General features: G+C 37.7%; 1 protein-coding gene across 1 annotated transcript; it reads left to right on the top strand.

The window, feature by feature from the left end:
- Positions 1 to 372: 372 nt before the first annotated feature.
- On the top strand, positions 373 to 17,938 carry ankrd52b (ankyrin repeat domain 52b). Its single transcript, XM_046875235.1, is given in 29 exon segments — positions 373 to 554; positions 1,209 to 1,292; positions 1,392 to 1,470; positions 1,746 to 1,816; positions 1,898 to 2,101; positions 2,190 to 2,277; positions 2,457 to 2,599; positions 3,087 to 3,299; positions 3,760 to 3,838; positions 4,718 to 4,832; positions 5,047 to 5,129; positions 5,297 to 5,335; positions 5,338 to 5,413; positions 5,496 to 5,564; positions 5,990 to 6,130; positions 6,870 to 6,920; positions 7,035 to 7,146; positions 7,965 to 8,036; positions 8,347 to 8,548; positions 8,751 to 8,838; positions 8,916 to 9,033; positions 9,150 to 9,369; positions 9,789 to 9,876; positions 9,963 to 10,046; positions 10,947 to 11,092; positions 11,221 to 11,303; positions 12,076 to 12,158; positions 12,243 to 12,334; positions 12,456 to 17,938. Coding segments are annotated over 29 exon segments (3,150 nt in total). The 5' UTR covers positions 373 to 527; the 3' UTR covers positions 12,656 to 17,938.
- The last annotated feature ends 105 nt before the right edge of the window (positions 17,939 to 18,043 follow it).

The following is an 18,043-nucleotide window of genomic DNA, read 5'->3' as shown; positions in this document are numbered from 1 at the left end:
TCCTCTCTGTGGAGAGAGAGACCAGTAGCTAAGTTCCTGTCCCTTTCTTCTTTGCCTGATCCATCTCAACATGGAGTTCTTTCCAACTCTTTGCAGCTGAGATCCATTAAGTTCCTGAGCAACTCAAGAACTTTGAGGATGGATTTACACTGTAATTAATATGAAAACTATGCTACAATGGCTCGTCCATCACTGAACCGAACATCTCAACAATGATGGAACTGTAATGAATGGAGGTCCAGTGTTGAGGACGAGGACGGTTTCCCTTTTGAATTCGGTTCCTCACAAGGTTCCTTTCTCATAACATCTTGAGGACAATGTACATTATTGAAAGTGCTAAACTAATAAAACTGTGTCGGGGGTATGGGACAGAATATCACACGTCAAGTGCACAAAACAGGAGGCGGATACGTGTGTGTGCGTGTGTGTTTGTGCGTGTGTGTGTGTGTGTGCGTGCGTGTGTGTGTGTGTGTGTGTGCTGATGAAGGTGTTTGAGCAGGACTGATTCTGGACAGAGAGAGTGAGAGATGGGGATTTTAAACATCACACATCAGGTAGGTAACAAAAACCACAAAATAAAGACAAAAAAAACTGCATCAGCACTTAGCTTTAGCTTAGCTTCCAGTTAGCATGTCGGCTAAGCTAGCTAAACAGCCAATACCCGTGCATCTAACGTGAGCTAGCTTCGATTAGCATACACACAGTAAAAGCTAAAGCGGGTATAATGTTAGTGATAATAACGTTATTATCGTGTTATAGTCACACGCAGGACTAATTTCAGTTTGTGTAATAATACTGAAACACAATGCTAACATACAAGCTAGCATACAGCTAATATACAGTTATGTATTATATTGAGAATTTTAAAAATGTTATTTAAAAACATAAAATATATATATCAGTTATGCCAAAATGTCTGAATTTATTAATTTATTTATACTAAATATTATTTGAGCTAGTTTTATGACCTATTTTATATTATCATATTGTTTTCTCGTATTAACTGTAGCTTTATATACACTAAGGCAAGAATTTATTTGATTGTGTTCATTTAACATGTTTTTATTTAATAAAGAAATAAGGAGCTGATTTGTTGATTTAATCCTCATATTGTCGTAATGAAATATACGAAGCCCAGGCGAAGAGATAACTGCAGATTTGATGTAATTTGATCTTGGCAGGATTTAATGATCCATTTTGTCTTCCAGACCCCACTAGTCCAGGCGATATTCAGCCGAAATCTAGAAGAGGTCAAGTTCCTATTGCACAAAAAAGAAGATGTTAACACACTGGTAGGTGAAGATATGATGAAAATCCTGAATACGTGGCCGAATATCCGTGCACTATGAATGTTCTTAGACCAGTCCTGGAAATAATTGTTGTTGTTATAGGACCAAGATCTTCGTTCCCCTCTGCATGCTGCTGCTTTTTTGGGTGATGTTCGTATCATGGATCTTCTCATCAAGTCAGGTATGACTCCAAACCCCTGACGGTTGTAAAGAAATCTTTAAGAGTTAATGGAGAGCACGGTTGTATTAGAGTGATTGTTGCGTGTAGATTATAGAAGCTGCAGGAGATTGAAATGTTGGTATCAGCATCTAAACCACAGTCCCTGAGATCACTGGGATTAATGTTTGATATGAACATGAACTGACCTGCATGTTGAGGATTTTATGGCTCAGCTGACTGACTGATGGAGCAGAGATCCCAAGACTTCCTGCTATTAACGTCCTCTTGTGTTCCAGGTGCTCGTGTTAACGCTAAGGACAGAGCGGGTCTGACTCCTCTACATCGAGCTGCAGCTTCCAGGAACGACGTAAGAACGTGTTTTTTTCCTCTCTTCAATCGGCCCTCATCTTCTCCTTTTCCTTTATCTTATTCTCTTTATTCTGTTTAGAGGGCAGTGGTGTTGCTGCTGAGCCAGAGGTCAGAGGTCGAGCCTAGGAGTCGTCTCGGGGGTCAGACACCGCTTCATGTGGCCGCCTCGAACCGTTCTCTGAGGTGCGCAGAAACTCTGCTGCCTCTCATGAGCAGCGTGGACGTCACAGATCGGAACGGAAGAACGCCTCTGCACCACGCGGCCTACAGCGGAGACACGGAGGTCACGGATACACCGGAAAACACTTCCTGGTTTTAAACAGAGTCGTCGTCTTAATAACATTCCTGATGTGTGTTTGTTTGTTCCTCAGATGGTGACGCTGCTCCTGAACAAAGGTGCCGACCCGGGCGCGAGGGATCATCAGGAGCGACAGCCTCTGCACTGGGCCGCTTACCTCGGTAAATTTGTCACAAGCCCTAGCTAGCTTTAGATAACTATCTAATTTAGGAATCTGGATCTCCTCCTGGATGGTAGGAGGTTGATGGAGTTTCTTACACTTACAGGATTAAAACATGATAATGGAGAAATCTGCGTTCCCGAAGAGCATCAACCATGACTAGTTTTCCTGTTTTTGCAGGATATTTGGAGATCGTGAAGCTCTTGCTGTCTTGTAGTGCTGACGTGGCGTGCAGAGATAAACAGGGTTACACTCCTCTCCACGTAGCAGCTCTCAGCGGCCATGTCGATGTCCTCAAGCACCTGCTCCGCCGGAACGCTGAGGTAAAATAGCACCGATTAGACCCTTATTTCAATTTCTACTGAGGTTTTTACTCCGTCTATTGAGCGAACATTAGTATCACTTTCTAACATTATTACACATTGAATATATTTTTAAAGCAGCGGTATGTAGTTTTATCTGCACTGAAATAAAAACATAAAATCATCTTGTTTTATTTCCCAAAAACCCTCAGCACCCCAACGCACTATTAACGAGCATTTGAGATTTTTAATAAACAATAAATACAGGGTGGAGCTAATTTCAGGGCTGGAAAAAATGCAAAATAAAAGCCTTGAATGAAAAGATGGAAAAGATTTATTACAGTGAATAAATAAAAGTAGTTTGTAAAAGGGGTTTGTGAAGTGATATAATTACTACAGTCTTTAAACATAAAAAAAAATTGACATATTACATTTTTAAAGATTTATAATAAACAATATGATACAGTAACTCGTTTAAAAATCATGGCTTTGCTGTGTTTTCTAACAGATGGACGAGACGAATGCGTTCGGGAACACGTCTCTGCACATGGCATGCTATAACGGTCAGGAGGCCGTGGCTAACGAGCTGGTGAACCGCGGCGCTAACGTTAACCACGCTAACGCCCAGGGCTTTGCGCCGCTTCACCTGGCTGCCGTGTCTACAAACGGAGCGCTGTGTCTCGAGCTGCTCGTCAACAACGGGGCCGACGTCAACATGCAGGTCAGAAAATATTTATTTCATCTGTTTATTTGTTTCCAAATGAACCTTTTTTTAATCTTTTTTATTTAATGTATAAATATCTGATTTTTACACAGTATAGCATTGCAGTTGTGAATCAAATGGCCAGAGATGACGAATAAAAATTAATTTATTTATTATAATTGGATAATTAAAGGAAGTTTGTATGTTGAATTTTTTATTTACAAATTAAATAAAATCAAATTTTTTTTTTATTAAATTGGTTTTAATTAAATTTGATTAAAACATTTTTATTTTGATGTTTCAACAATATTATAATAGTAAATATGTGTCATTTACCTCTTCAACCAGTAGCGTTTCAGAGTAAACTGATGATAAATTGCAGTATTATATGCATTAAATTTATGTTTTATTACTTAAATATTGATGTATAAATTTGCATTATTTTGTCTATTTATTTATTTATTTAATTTATTTTCAGACTAAGGAAGGGAAGAGCCCATTGCACATGGCCGCCATTCACGGGCGCTTTACTAGATCCCAGATCCTTATCCAAAATGGTACGACTTATTACTCTTTAATAGTAATAAATCCTTAAACATAATCAGGGAATTCCAGGTTTCCTTCATACACACCATCAGCTTTTTTTCCCAAAATGTTGAAAAGACCTGGTCTGTTCACAAGTAACAAGAAAATCTTAGAAACTCATCATCTACATCTCACATAACTAAATTCCAGCTTTTTTTAAACACTTTAAGTTCACCTGTACCACATTTCTAGCTTTCATTTATACACACACACACACACACACACACACACACACACACACACACACACACACACACACACACCTGTTTAGTGACTGCATATGGTTGCATAAACATGTATTTGTATATGTTGAGATAGAAATTTACAGAAAAACTCGATAGATAGAGATAGATAGAGAGAGAGATAGATAGATAGATAGATTGATTGATAGATAGATAGATAGATAGATAGATAGATAGATAGATAGATAGATAGATAGATAGCAAGTGTACAAATTGACATGTGCAGATAAATATGCAAATATTGTATAAATGTATAGCATGTAATATGTGTATATATGTATTAGTATAAATATATATATTTATTTTTAGTAAAATTAATTGTAATAATTGTAATATCACATAATTGTTAATTTATTATAATAATTACTAATGAAATGTAACTATTTTAATTATAATATTTAATATCATTTAAATAAAAAGCTGTTTAGACCAAAAATTTAACAGTGAATGAGAACAATAATTTCCTGGTTAAAAAAATGTCAGGAGACTCATCATAAATACAAATAAATAACTTGATGAATTTTTATTAATAAAGTCGAATTAATGTCGGCTTTGTACGAATAAATTGCTGTGTGTGTGTGTGTGTGTGTGTGTGTGTGTGTGTGTTAGGTGGAGATATAGACTGTGTGGATAAATATGGCAATACTCCTCTTCACATTGCTGCTAAACATGGACATGAGCTGCTCATCAGTACGCTAATGACTAACGGTGCTGACACGGCCAGGTAACACACACACACACACACACACACACACACACACACACACACACACACTCAACATTTTACACTTGTACCAACTTGCAGTGACACACAGGTGACAACATAGTGCTTTACCCTTTAGTACTGTATTATTATTATTATTATTATTATTATTATTATTATTATTATTATTATTATATTATTATTACCTTGAGCTCTTCTGTGTGTATTTATTCAGACAGGGGATTCATGGGATGTTTCCTCTGCACATGGCCGTGCTTCACGGTTTTTCAGATTGCTGTCGAAAGTTACTCTCCTCAGGTAAACCTCTAACAGTCCCCATAAAACACACACACCATCATTTGATGAAAAACAGGAAGTCAGGGCACGATGTATCGGGTAGCTCCATCCTCTTAAGATAAATAGCCATTATCAATTAGTTAACATTACATTGTGTGTGTGTGTGTGTGTGTGTGTGTGTGTTGCAGGTCAGCTGTACAGTATTGTTTCGTCTTTGAGTAATGAACACGCCTGTCAGCGGGGTTTGATATAAACAACCCGGACAGTCTGGGGAGGACCTGTTTACACGCCGCTGCCTCAGGAGGGTACGACATCACGACAAAACGACCTCCGATTACACTGTATTTTATCATTTTAATGTTCAACACAATTTTCTTCATCTGGCAGGAACGTGGAATGTTTAAACCTGCTGTTGAGCAGTGGAGCTGATTTGACCAAGACAGACATCATGGGAAGGTTAATTGTTTTTAATTATGTAAAGGTTTTTTTTCTTGCTAACTCAGCTGGATAAATACGTCGAATTGTATAAACACTGATGGTTTAAGTCACTGCCTCTATCACAAGTGTCTTATGTGAGTTAGAACTCATTTAGAAAAACTGATTTCACATCCCTAGTGATTGTGAAATTGATTGTGATTGGACGGGCCTTCGGTCAGTCATTTATAGTTACGTCCTTATTTTAGTCTGAAATGTGTAAAAGTCTGGCACAGAGAGGTAATTCACCTGCGAGTGAAACATCACTCCTTGCCTCCGAAAACAATACAGAAAGTACCTTTACATAAATGTAACCTGGAGTAACATAAAATTGTAGCAGATTGTGTGAAATTAATGAAAGTGTGTTAGTTGTAACCGATGTGCGGTGTGTGTTTTATTCTCGTCAGAACTCCTCTACACTACGCAGCAGCTAACGGGACGTACCAGTGCACCGTAGCACTCGTGAGCTCCGGAGCCGAGGTGAACGAGCTCGACCTGAACGGGTGCAGCCCTCTGCACTGCGCTGCTGCCTCACACACCTTCCGCAGGTACACACACACACACACACACACACACACACACACACACACACACACAGACCATAAATATTTTTGTTCCTCTGTTTAACTTAGAACACAAACCAGTTTAATAATGAATTCATTAATTGTTATTTTTTAATTAAAAATGCACCAAAATATTAGTTTTAAAAGAAAAAAAAAAAAAGAGTTAAAAAAGAAATTTTTGCTGATTGTTTGGATCATAAAGATTGATTTATTTAGTTCAAAGTATAGTGTAACAGCTTGATTCTCTAGTAGTCAATAAAAAATAGCTTCATCATTCTATCGTTTACAAAGTTTAAAGCCATCATAAACAAACAAACAAATAAATAATCAAATAAAGAAAGATAATTGGTAAAAATGGGGATCATAAAGCGACCAAAGTGACACGCAAATTAATTTTATTTAATGAATAAAATAATTTCTTTTTGAATTAAAATTAAAAATAAATTATTCGAATAAAATAACTGATTAATTTATGATGTAATAAATTACAAACGTTGTACACGTAATGAAATGAATTTACCAGTTAATCAATCAACATAAAAAAAAATAAAATTAATTAATATAATAGTGAATTAATTACGATTTATTTTGTGTAATACAATTGTGTGTTTGGTTCCTTTTGACTTAAATTTAATTGTTGAGTTTATGCCACTTTCCTGAAGCTTTCTTTTGTGTGTGTGTGTGTGTGTGTGTGTGTGTTTTGTCTGTGTTTCTGTCCCTCCAGACTCGACGCTGATGATTATCAGAGTGATATGCAAGATAAAGAGGCCCTGCTGTTAGTGACACATTTTACTTATCTAAAATACATTTTTGACTAACAAAGAGGTGCAGCTTAGACAGTGTGTGTGTGTGTGTGTGTGTGTGTGTGTGTGTGTGTGTGTGTGTGCAGGTGTTTGGAGTACCTGTTGGATAACGGAGCTGATCCTGGACTCCGAGACACTAAAGGCTTCAGTCCTGTTCACTATGCAGCCGCCTACGGCAACAAACACAACCTGGAGCTGGTGTGTTTTACACACACACACACACACACACACACACACACACACACACACACACACACACACACACAGGGGTTCTCAACTGCTTCCTGCTTATATATACATATAAATAATACTGATAAAAAATATATAATACTGATATGCATAAACCGTGATACTAAAAAACACTTATTTGAGGAGTAGAATATGGTGCAGGCAGTGTGGATGTGTGTTTTAGGATTGCAGGAAGGGTCAGTTTTACACGTTTTCCAACTGTTTCTCCGCTAATTTACAAAAACAAATAAAATCCCTTTCCATTAACCATCCATGCCATTTGCACAAACTCCAGTGAGAACTTTAGGACCAGTTAATCTCTCACAGAACAGCGGAGGTGCGTGGAAGAGTCCATTTTCAGAACAACTTAACTACACATTATACACAGACTATTCAATATTCCAAGAAAACCTGTTCTGATTAATCACAATACTGATATTTATTGTCATATCATTCAGCCCTGTGCTACAGTAATAATACATCATTATAAAACATAAACCGTTATATATATTTTTTACATTTAATTTACTTGATCTTTTGGATCTTAGGATAATGGCACATTACTTTGTATTGTATTTTATTGATTTATTTATTTTGTTAGGGAATTATGTTGGCATTAAAAACTTGTTTTGCTGTTGCTCTACTTAAAAAAATGCACCTTTTCACCAGGAATCGATGTTATTTTTGAAGTGTGAGTTTGTGTGTGTGTGTGTGTGTGTGTGTGTGTGTGTGTGTGTAAGAGATTGTAATCTTCACTAAATGCCACAATATTCTCTTCCTAAATATAGCTTTTGGAAATGTCCTTTAACTGTGTGGGAGACGTGGAGAGCAGTTTTCCTGTGAGCCCTTTGCACTTAGCTGTAAGTGTCTGTAACATCACACACACACACACACACACACACACACACACACACACACACACACACATATACATAATGTGTCATTTATTTTTGTGTTGTCGTGTTATAGTATTTAAATCCTGTTTGAATGACGGTGTCTAATTGATCATGACTGATTGATCATATCTGATCATGTTTGATGGATTGTGTTTGATCATGTCTGATCATGACTGATTGATCGTGTCTGATTGATTATGTCTAATTGTGTATGATCATGTTTGATTGATCATGTCTGATCGTGTCTGATTAATCGTATCTGATGTTGCTGGAGGTGTGCAATGGTCAGTGTGAGGCGGTGCAGCTCCTCTCTGAGACACTGGTGTGTGTGGACGTCCGGGACGGTGCAGGACAAACACCTTTGTATCTGGCAGCTCAGAAAGGCTCAGTATCCTGCGTGGAGGTTCTTCTGTCGCACGGAGCCTCGTGCAGCATCCGAGAACACGCCAGAAAACAGACGCCGCTTCATGGAGCAGGTATGAATCGCTTCACGTTCGTCTTTTTTCTTCTTCCTTGCTAATAGATAATTAGTTGCCATCTTGATGTGACGTCTCCTTACTTTGGAGTCATTTTTTCACCCAGATGCATGTAATTCAGTGTGAGGGGTTGTGTAGGTTGTCGGATTGTGTAGTTGTGTAGTGGTGGGTGTAAAATCTTGCTGATTCTGTCATCTCACAGCTGCTCGAGGACACACTGACTGTTTGTATGCGCTGCTGAGCCGAGCAGACAGAGATGACCTCATTGACCTTGCAGACAAACAGGGACAGTAAGTACCACGCTACCACACGGGTTGCCAGATTGTTGGAAAGTGTGTATTGTAATTGTAATGTGGTTGGTGTGCAGGACAGCGCTGATGCTGGCTACGCTGGGCGAACATGTCGACTGCGTCTACATGCTGCTCGAGAGGGGAAGTAAACCTGACACAGGGGACAGACGCAGTCACACGGCACTACACCGAGCTGTGAGTGTGTGTGTTTATAGTTAAAAGCGCCTTAAATACAAAATCAGATGGTTATTCTTCACCACTTTGCAATTTACAAAATTTCATGTGTGTGTGTGTGTGTGTGTGTATGTAAGGCGGTGCTGGGCAGTGTGGAGTGTGCATCAGCGTTGTTAGATCACTCGGCGTCCCCACTTTGCCGGGATGTTCAGGGATTGAGCTCTCTGCACTTTGCTGCCTCGTGTGGTCACACCGAGCTCCTGCAGCTCCTCCTCAATGCCGCAGCTCAGTCCGACCCGCTGGACTCACTACTGGACTACAGCAGATACACACCTGCTCACTGGGCTGCTTACCATGGTGCATACACACACACACACACACACACACACACACACACACACACACACACACACACACACACACAGTAGTAGTGCGCATCGAAAAACAAACACAAATAAAAATGATATATAATTAGTTTTGCAATATTAAGTATATATTAAGTCTATATAATATTCAGATCCATTTATTATTTATATTACAAAATTATAAAAAATATACTGCAAAAATATATAATAAATTTGAATAATATATAATCATGTATACATACATATTAACATATTCATAATTATAATGATTATTTTTATACTTATTAAATAAATTATTATCATATTAGAACAGAACATAATATTTGATCAATAAAAAACACCCAAATGATTATGTTTAAAAAAATATATATTCAAACAGTTATGATAATAAATATTATTACATATTTTCAGGACACAAAGACTGTTTGGAAATTTTACTTGAATATAAACCATTAAGTATCCAGGAAGGGAACCCCTTCAGTCCCCTGCACTGTGCACTGTGAGTATTAATCTGTTTATACTTTCATACACACACACACACACACATAAAAAAACACAAAATAAAGGGTTTGTTGGTTGTTGCAGAATGAAAGGCCACAATGCTGCTGCTGAGCTGCTGTTAAAAAAGATGGGCACCGACATCATCAACCTCAGAGACACCAAAGGAAGGTGAGGATAATATATATATATATATATATATATATATATATATATATATATATATATATATATATATATATATATAATATTAGGGTTGTCAACCGATTCAAATATTAAATATGGTACGTACAGTAAATTTGTATTTCTTTGGTTCAGACAAATCATCAATTTGCTTAAACGCCTTCTGACTTCTAACTCATGTCTCTTTTCAAACACACGCCTTTGTATTGCCAAAACAAAAAGAAAGATGAAATAAAACCAGAGGTTCTTTTCCTGTTGTGTGTGCAGGAAGTTACAGCTCTACCTCTGCCATGTTAATCTGTATTCTATGTGTCTCTCAGGACACGCCTCGGTCTCTGTTGTGTTGTGATGAGAAACAGTTTAGCAAATAGAAATCAGTCTACATATCAAATATTGGGCAAATTATTAGTCACTTTACAAATGCTAAAATTAAAGCGAATCTACTAATAATTATATAGAAATAAATCAGGTTTTACTGATGCAAACGTTAAAAGTGATGCATCGCAATACAAATGCCAACTATCTGATGCACACTTTTTAAATGTTTTCTATAGAAAACTCAGGTATGAGGCAGTGGTAAAGAGCAGCAGCTCAGTGTAATTGACATGGTGTGCAGATACAGAGGTGCATTGTGCTTAAAATAAGATAAAAATGTCCACTGACTATCAGGTGACTACACAGAGATCATGTAATATATTCTGAGACCACATTCTGTATATTGTGAATCTCCTATATATTGGTATTATCATATTTTAGGGTCAGCATGTTAACCTTCATAAGAATGGCTCATTAAAGGGTTAGGAATAATATCCATTATCCATGTAAATACATCGGTGATGCCACTACTGACTGTTTTTGCTCTTGATAATAGTAACATGTCTCCCACAGAACTCCACTCCACGCAGCTGCTCAGTCAGAGAACGTGTTGTGTTTGCAGCTGGCTCTGTTCTGGGGGTCAGAGGTCAACTCTGTGGATTATGAAGGATGCTCGGCTCTGATGGTGGCTGCTGAGAACGGCCAGACGTCTGCTGTGGGTACGGAGATACTCTGGTATCCATGCTGACTCCTTACTTAGAGTACTCCAGTTTATATATATATATAGTGTGTGTGTGTGTGTGTGTGTGTGTGTGTGTGTGTGTGTGTGTGTGTGTGTGTTTTGTAGAAGTCCTTCTCCAGCAGGCCAAAGCAGACCTGTCACTGCTGGACATGAATAACAACACAGCACTTCACCTGGCCTGCAGCAAAGTAACACCTTTACACACACACACACACACACACACACACACATACACATACACACATATGCTAATATCCAATTAATCAAATATTGAGAAAACCAAAATATGCATTCAAACTTAAACAAGAAGTACCATTTCAAATAAATAAGAACAAACAGTTGCATTTAAATTGAATGAAAAAAGACACTTCAAATAAACAGCATCAACAGTGATTTGCCGCTAGAGGCGGCTCTCGTTACTATATCATGCAACCCGGAAAAACTATCAGTATGAATTTTTGCTAATAATTCCAGCAATCAACTATAGGTGGCGATTAATTGTAAAAAAATAATGAATCGGTTGACCTCCGATATAGATGATAGACAAGAAAAAAAGCAGAGAGAGAGAGAGAGAGAGAGAGAGAGAGAGAGAGAGAGAGACATATAAATAGATATAATGAGAGGCAGACAGAATTATTAAAGAGTGAAACATACAGACAGGTAAATGGATGGAAAGAAATGTATAGATGGATTGATAGAGAGAAAAACAGACAGTGAGAGAAAGACAAGCAGTAGATAGAGAGACAGACGAATGGATGTAAAATCAATTTAGATGATAGACAAGAGAGGTAGACAGATGGACATACAGTATATATGAACACAAGACTGACAGAATAATTAATGATAAATTTTTCATCAATATTTCCATCTATTTTTTTTCTTACTTGAGTTTTATATAACACGTATTTTTTTTTATTTTAATTTGAGAACAATCTTTTCCGGTCTTTTTTCCTGCTTCAGAGTCATGAGATGTGTGCGCTGCTGATCCTGGCCGAGATCGACGACCCGTCCCTCATCAACGCTACAACCAGTGCACTACAGACGTGAGCACACACCAAACACACACAGCACGTGTTCAGAAACGTCCCGAACGTACCGTTTATTTATTTATTCTCATTTCTCTTTAGGCCTCTCCACATCGCAGCGAGGAACGGCCTGGCCACAGTGGTGGAGGTGCTCCTGAGCCGAGGTGCTACGGTGCTGGCTGTAGATGAAGAAGGTTAGTACTCCATCTTATAGTCGGAGGAAAGGATCAGAAAAAGCGAATAATAAAGCGAAAGATTTTATGTCTGTTTTTCTGTGTAACTACACAAGCTGTGTTCTTTTCTCTCTTGTGTTAGGTCGTACCCCGGCACTGGCATGCGCCCCGAACAAAGACGTAGCCGAGTGTCTGGCGCTGATCCTCTCCACCATGAAGCCTTTTCTTTTTAAAGACGCCGACATCAGCGTGTTGAAGCACTGCAGCATCGCAGCCAACCATCATCCTTTACCCAACGGATATGCGAAGGAGCGCCACGGCACCGTAGGGCTCGACAGCTGAGGCACACACACACACACTTTTCTTACACCTCTGTACCATCTATATAACCTACAGCCATGCTCAAGAGCCAGGAATGTACCACTGCATGTGTGCAGATGGGGGGAGTCGATTTCAGACTCTGAACAGACCTGTGTATATGCAAAGCTCCTTTTCACCTCAGTGTTTCATTCGATCTTTTTTTTTTTTTTTTAATGATTGGATGGAAAGAAGACATTGTGATACCTTTTATTTTATTTTTTTAAGAATAAGGTCAAATGAAGGTTGTCTACACTTATTTAAAATTTTAAGAAGTCGCAGTTTTCGCGGGACGTAGCGCACGTCAAGCGTCTTTGTTATCACATTACGCCTTCATCTCCAATATTTTCTCTGAATCAAAATCAAGCTACTGAAGATTTTAAAAAAGGAAGCAAATGTTTTTTTTTTTTTTTTTATACCATAGCTCCGCCCCTATTTCCTATTGGCTCACAAGTCCCAGATTTACATATTTAAGGATTTACGTTTTCTCAAAGGATTATTTATTTATTATTTATTATAAAGACGGTGATAACTGCGACTTCTGAAGATTAATGACTGTATAATAATAATGATAATAATAATAATAATAATTATTATTATTATTTTATTTCCTGAATATCTCCCCTGCTTATGACGAGTGTGTCCTCAGTGTCTGTTACACTCTTATCTTTGTTACACCTCACTTTAAATGTTATTGCAATGTAATATTAATATAATAATAATTATATTAATATTAATTGAATGAGAGGAAAACATCAGCACACACACACACACAAACACACACACACTAACTGTTTCATTGTTTTCAATTAGCCTCATTTTTGTATTTATTTACTTGTTAATGCCATGGTTTGCACTTTCTTCATCCAGGAGATACCTTAAGTAGTGTTTGTGAAGTAAGGCTAGCCTAAATATAATTTTACAGCTCTAAAAAGCTTAAAAATTATATAGATTTTATAATTATTTAAAAATTATGACATTCATAAAGTGTGATTCATAATATATCCAGTAGGGGGCGATGATGAATTCATTGTATATACAGTATGTTTGAGAGCGCAAACGGACTGAAATCGCATTTTTAGTATTTTAATAATAATTATTAAATAAAAACATCTTTTTTATATTTCAGCAATCTTATAAAAGTTATAAAAGTTTTCTGTTTACGATTTTCTCAACTGTTTTTCTATTCTGCTTTTTCAAGCAAAAATTCGTTCAATTTGAATTCAAAATAAATTTAATACATATTTATTTGTATTACATAAAATAAGATTCAGGGATTCATACACTATATGGACAAAAGTTTGTGGACACCTGGCATATTTTTTTCATCTCATTCCACATTTAGTCTCCATTTGCTCTTCTGGGAAGATGTTCCTCTAAGTAAGATTAATTCAGCTATAAAATGTTAGTAAAGTCAGGTACTGCTGTAGGTATGAAAGTGAGGAGACCAGGGGGTGTTTACATTCATTATGTTCAAAAGTGCTATAGCAGGAGATCTTTATGGAGCTGGCTTTTGTGCACAGGGGGCATTGTCATGCTGGAACAGATACAGGTCTCCTGGTTTAAGTGTCCAAATACTTTTGTCCACATTGTGTATCAGCACACGACGTGTCTGATCTACAGCACTAAGTAGCACTAAATAACGTAACGAGTGAACTAGTCACCTGGGAGACGCTGCTATAATTACGCTGCCTTCGTTCCCTTCTTTTTGACGTTTTTGTTAGATTTCTGTTTGTTTATCAGCAATAATGGTCCGAGCTGTCACGCATTACCTCGTATTTCTTACCATTGGATGGAAAAAATGATTTTTTTATGCACAGACGAAACGTTTGCACACGAGAGCCCTCGTAATAAAATATAATCTTCTTTTCATCGTTAAAGCTTACATTGAGGAACGTTGAAAAACACTACAGTGATAAAGTTTCTTTTTAACTCGCATTTATTCCCGGGAATACTATTATTTATATCCATCTACGTGCAATAACACACATAATTACATAAATACCTCATAAAGGTAGGCAAGCCAATGTGTGTGTGTGTGTGTGTGTGAGTTATTGTGTAGAAATTTAGCGTGTGTGTATGTACATAAACATTTATCTTGACATCAGGAGACTCAGGAAAGCCTTAACATCGGAGGGGAAAAAAACGGATCAAAAATTTCCATCAATTTCAAACAAGCATGAGTATCGTGTTCATATGAGCGTGATTTTTCTTTTTATTAGTTTTTATTATTATTAGTCAGCAGGAGTCTTTTTTTTTATTCGCCTTAATATTTTGAATTTGTTTGTTTTTCTTGACTTTAAATTCCAGTATTTTTAATTGAATCCTTGACAATCGGTATTGAAAGGGCTTTTAAAAAACATAAACGTGTGTGTGTGTGTGCTTTGGTGTTTTTCCTCTCATGACAGTGTGACTGAATGCTTTTACAACGTACTACACTCATTTATATACTCTCAAAGGGCTTCTGAAAAAAAACCTAAAAAACTACGCCAACATTTTTTCAACCCTTTTCGGCCGTGTTTCATACACACACTCGTCTCAGATCAAACTCTGAAGTTTTGCACTAAACAGATCTTAAAAAGCACATTTCAGCAAACATTCGTGCGCAGATGCGTTGGGAAAAGTCAGGTGTTAAAATTTTGCCTTGAGGAATTTAGCTATGGAAATAAAAGAGCTTTTCTTTGCTCGCCACAAGGGGGCGCCGTGCGACAGACTGACACCTCACCTGTTCACAGAATCAGAATAAACACGTGACCTTTTTTCTTGCATATCAACATTTAAAAAAAAGTAGCAGATGTTTAAAGATTTCTTTCTTAATGTAAAACTACAGAACCCTCTACTGGCCCCGCCCCTTTCTCCACTACATCAAGCACACACACACACACACACACACACACACACACACACACACACACTATTCAGCCTTCTATGCTTTATTTAGTGTATTTCCTACACTAGGCTACACACTACTGCACTATTATCTATTCCTTTCTACTCCTTCAGCTCATTATTACCTCAACTGCATATTCACTAAGGAAAAGAACCAGTGCATTGTATCTAAAGCATCGAGGCTCTGTAGCATGCTCACGTGGCACAGGATCACAGGTTTACTCTGCGTTCACGTTAGGAGAGTAGCAAAGTAGCAATTGTACGACTCTGTACTGTCCATATAGCCAATTGTAAGCCTCAGGACCGCCCCAGAAGAGTTCTCACAAGGCCTGGGACCACCAATCAGAAGGCTTGGTACCACCCTGAAAGAAGCAACCATAAGGCTCAGTACCACCACAAGGGGGCAACACCAATCATAATGTCCCCACCCCCATACCACCCCATAGGGGGACCACCAATCAAATGCTTGGTACCACCAGTCCCCCAGGCGAAAACAGTGTAACAAATGTAAGGCCCAGTATAGGAAGTACAGCCAAACACAATCCTACAGGAAGTAGAACTTTTACAAAACAATGTGTCTTTAAAAGCGTTCGAGGTCCCAACCAATCAGGTGGCAGCTGTGAGGATCTGTTTTTAGCAATAGGAAATTAAAAAGCAGCTGTTTGTGAAAGCAGTACAAATAGTTAAAGCAGCTGGAAAAAAAAACTCTTTGGTTCGTATTCAGTTATTTTATTTCCTCGTATCTTTAATAGAGGTGTAGAAGTGGGCGGGGTCGTACCACGGTCATGTGACTTTGCACTGCCTTTAACGAGTTGCCAAAAAAAGGTGTAGTGATGATTAAAACCCAGTACAAGGCTGGGTTTGTGTGGCGGATATGTAAACGTCTGGACGTCTCCACTGAGTCACGCCGACTCAAAAACGTCTGAGGCGAAGCGAAAAAGTGCCACATTTTACCGCCTGTAATTTGCACTAGCGCAGAAAACGTGACGAGTGACGAGATGGACAAAAACGTGTCTCCCCACTGATCGGTTTGGGGTTTGTTTGTTTGTTTGTTTGTTTTTTGCACAGTGGGATGTGTGAGTCAAGCTCAGGATTTTCCTGTTTATTGGTATTATCCCTGGTGTAATATTGTGATATGTGTGTTCTGTGTTCAGTCATTAGTTACAGAGTAGTTAGAGATGTTTATATCAGCACAACTGACAGACGTCTGCTGGACTCTTATAAGATCTGTGTAGTACAGAGATTCTCAAGGAGGAAAAACAAAAAAGAGGCAAATTATAAAAATGTTTAGCTTTTCATAGCAATAGGAAACCCGCTGACGATTGTTGCTATGGCAACATCTCTGCCTCACTAACAAATTTCTGATTGGCTCCATAGATTACAGAGCATCAATAGTTAAATTATTAGTGAATAATCAGGATTCCAGGCTCCGTGCATCGTGTTATTTATTTCAGCTGCTACTTAAGTGTTTGATTCGCAGAAAAAAGTTTACAAATTGAAATATTTCCCATAATTAATAATCTGATGACGGTTAAAGGGGAAAATCCTTCATCCCCAAGAGGCTCAGTACTGCCCCCCATCGTAAGGCTCGGTACTGCCCCTTTCTTACACACACACACACACACACACACACACACACACACACACACACACCAGTTCTGAAGCTGATGAAAATGAATAAACTAGTTTGTGCTGATCGCAGGAACTCGGACATGCTTGAAATAAAGCGTGAACTCAATGATATAACAGTTTTTAACCTGCAGACTTTATTTTTTACACGTCATGTTTTTTTGTTTTTCTAGCATGTGATGAACACCCCGAATTTTCTTCTGTAGCTTGGAAATGATTTAAATAAAAACCTCCTGCTGCTTGATCCATGCAAAGTCTTCATGGTGTTTACTTTTCACGTCTCAGTCAATATGTTGTAGATTTTTAAAACTAAACACACAAAAAGACGAGTGTTGTTGCATCACAGCACATGAGAACCAATCACATCCCCTTATGCAAATATAGGCAACCTGTAAAAGGGGCGGGGCAAACTGTTACAATTTTCATATAATTTTTTTTTACTTAATAATAAAAATAAAATAAAAAACGATTAAAACTAAGAATTAGTTTCAGGATTTCACACACACACACACACACACACACACACACACACACACACACACACACAATGTTACAAATATATTTCCTTATTATTTTATTCGGCACGAACATTTTACGCAAATAGAAATCGCGTTTGGAGCCTGAAAACACCGGGAACACAAAAAAGGGGAACACAATCCAACCAGGCAACCCGACGCCAGAGAACAAATACTGAAGTGGAAAAAAATGTCCAATAAAGAATTATACAGGGGAAAAAAATTAATAAATAAAATAAAAATCATACATTCAGATCATTTCATTTTCCTCATTTAAAACAGAATTGTTGCGATTTTTTAATGAACATCGCTGCACTCTGAAATATTAGATAATAAAAAA

The sequence above is a fragment of the Silurus meridionalis genome, chromosome 19, assembly GCF_014805685.1.
Source record: "Silurus meridionalis isolate SWU-2019-XX chromosome 19, ASM1480568v1, whole genome shotgun sequence".
Taxonomy (NCBI): Eukaryota; Metazoa; Chordata; class Actinopteri; order Siluriformes; family Siluridae; genus Silurus; species Silurus meridionalis.
This window is presented reverse-complemented; position numbering and strand designations above follow the sequence as displayed.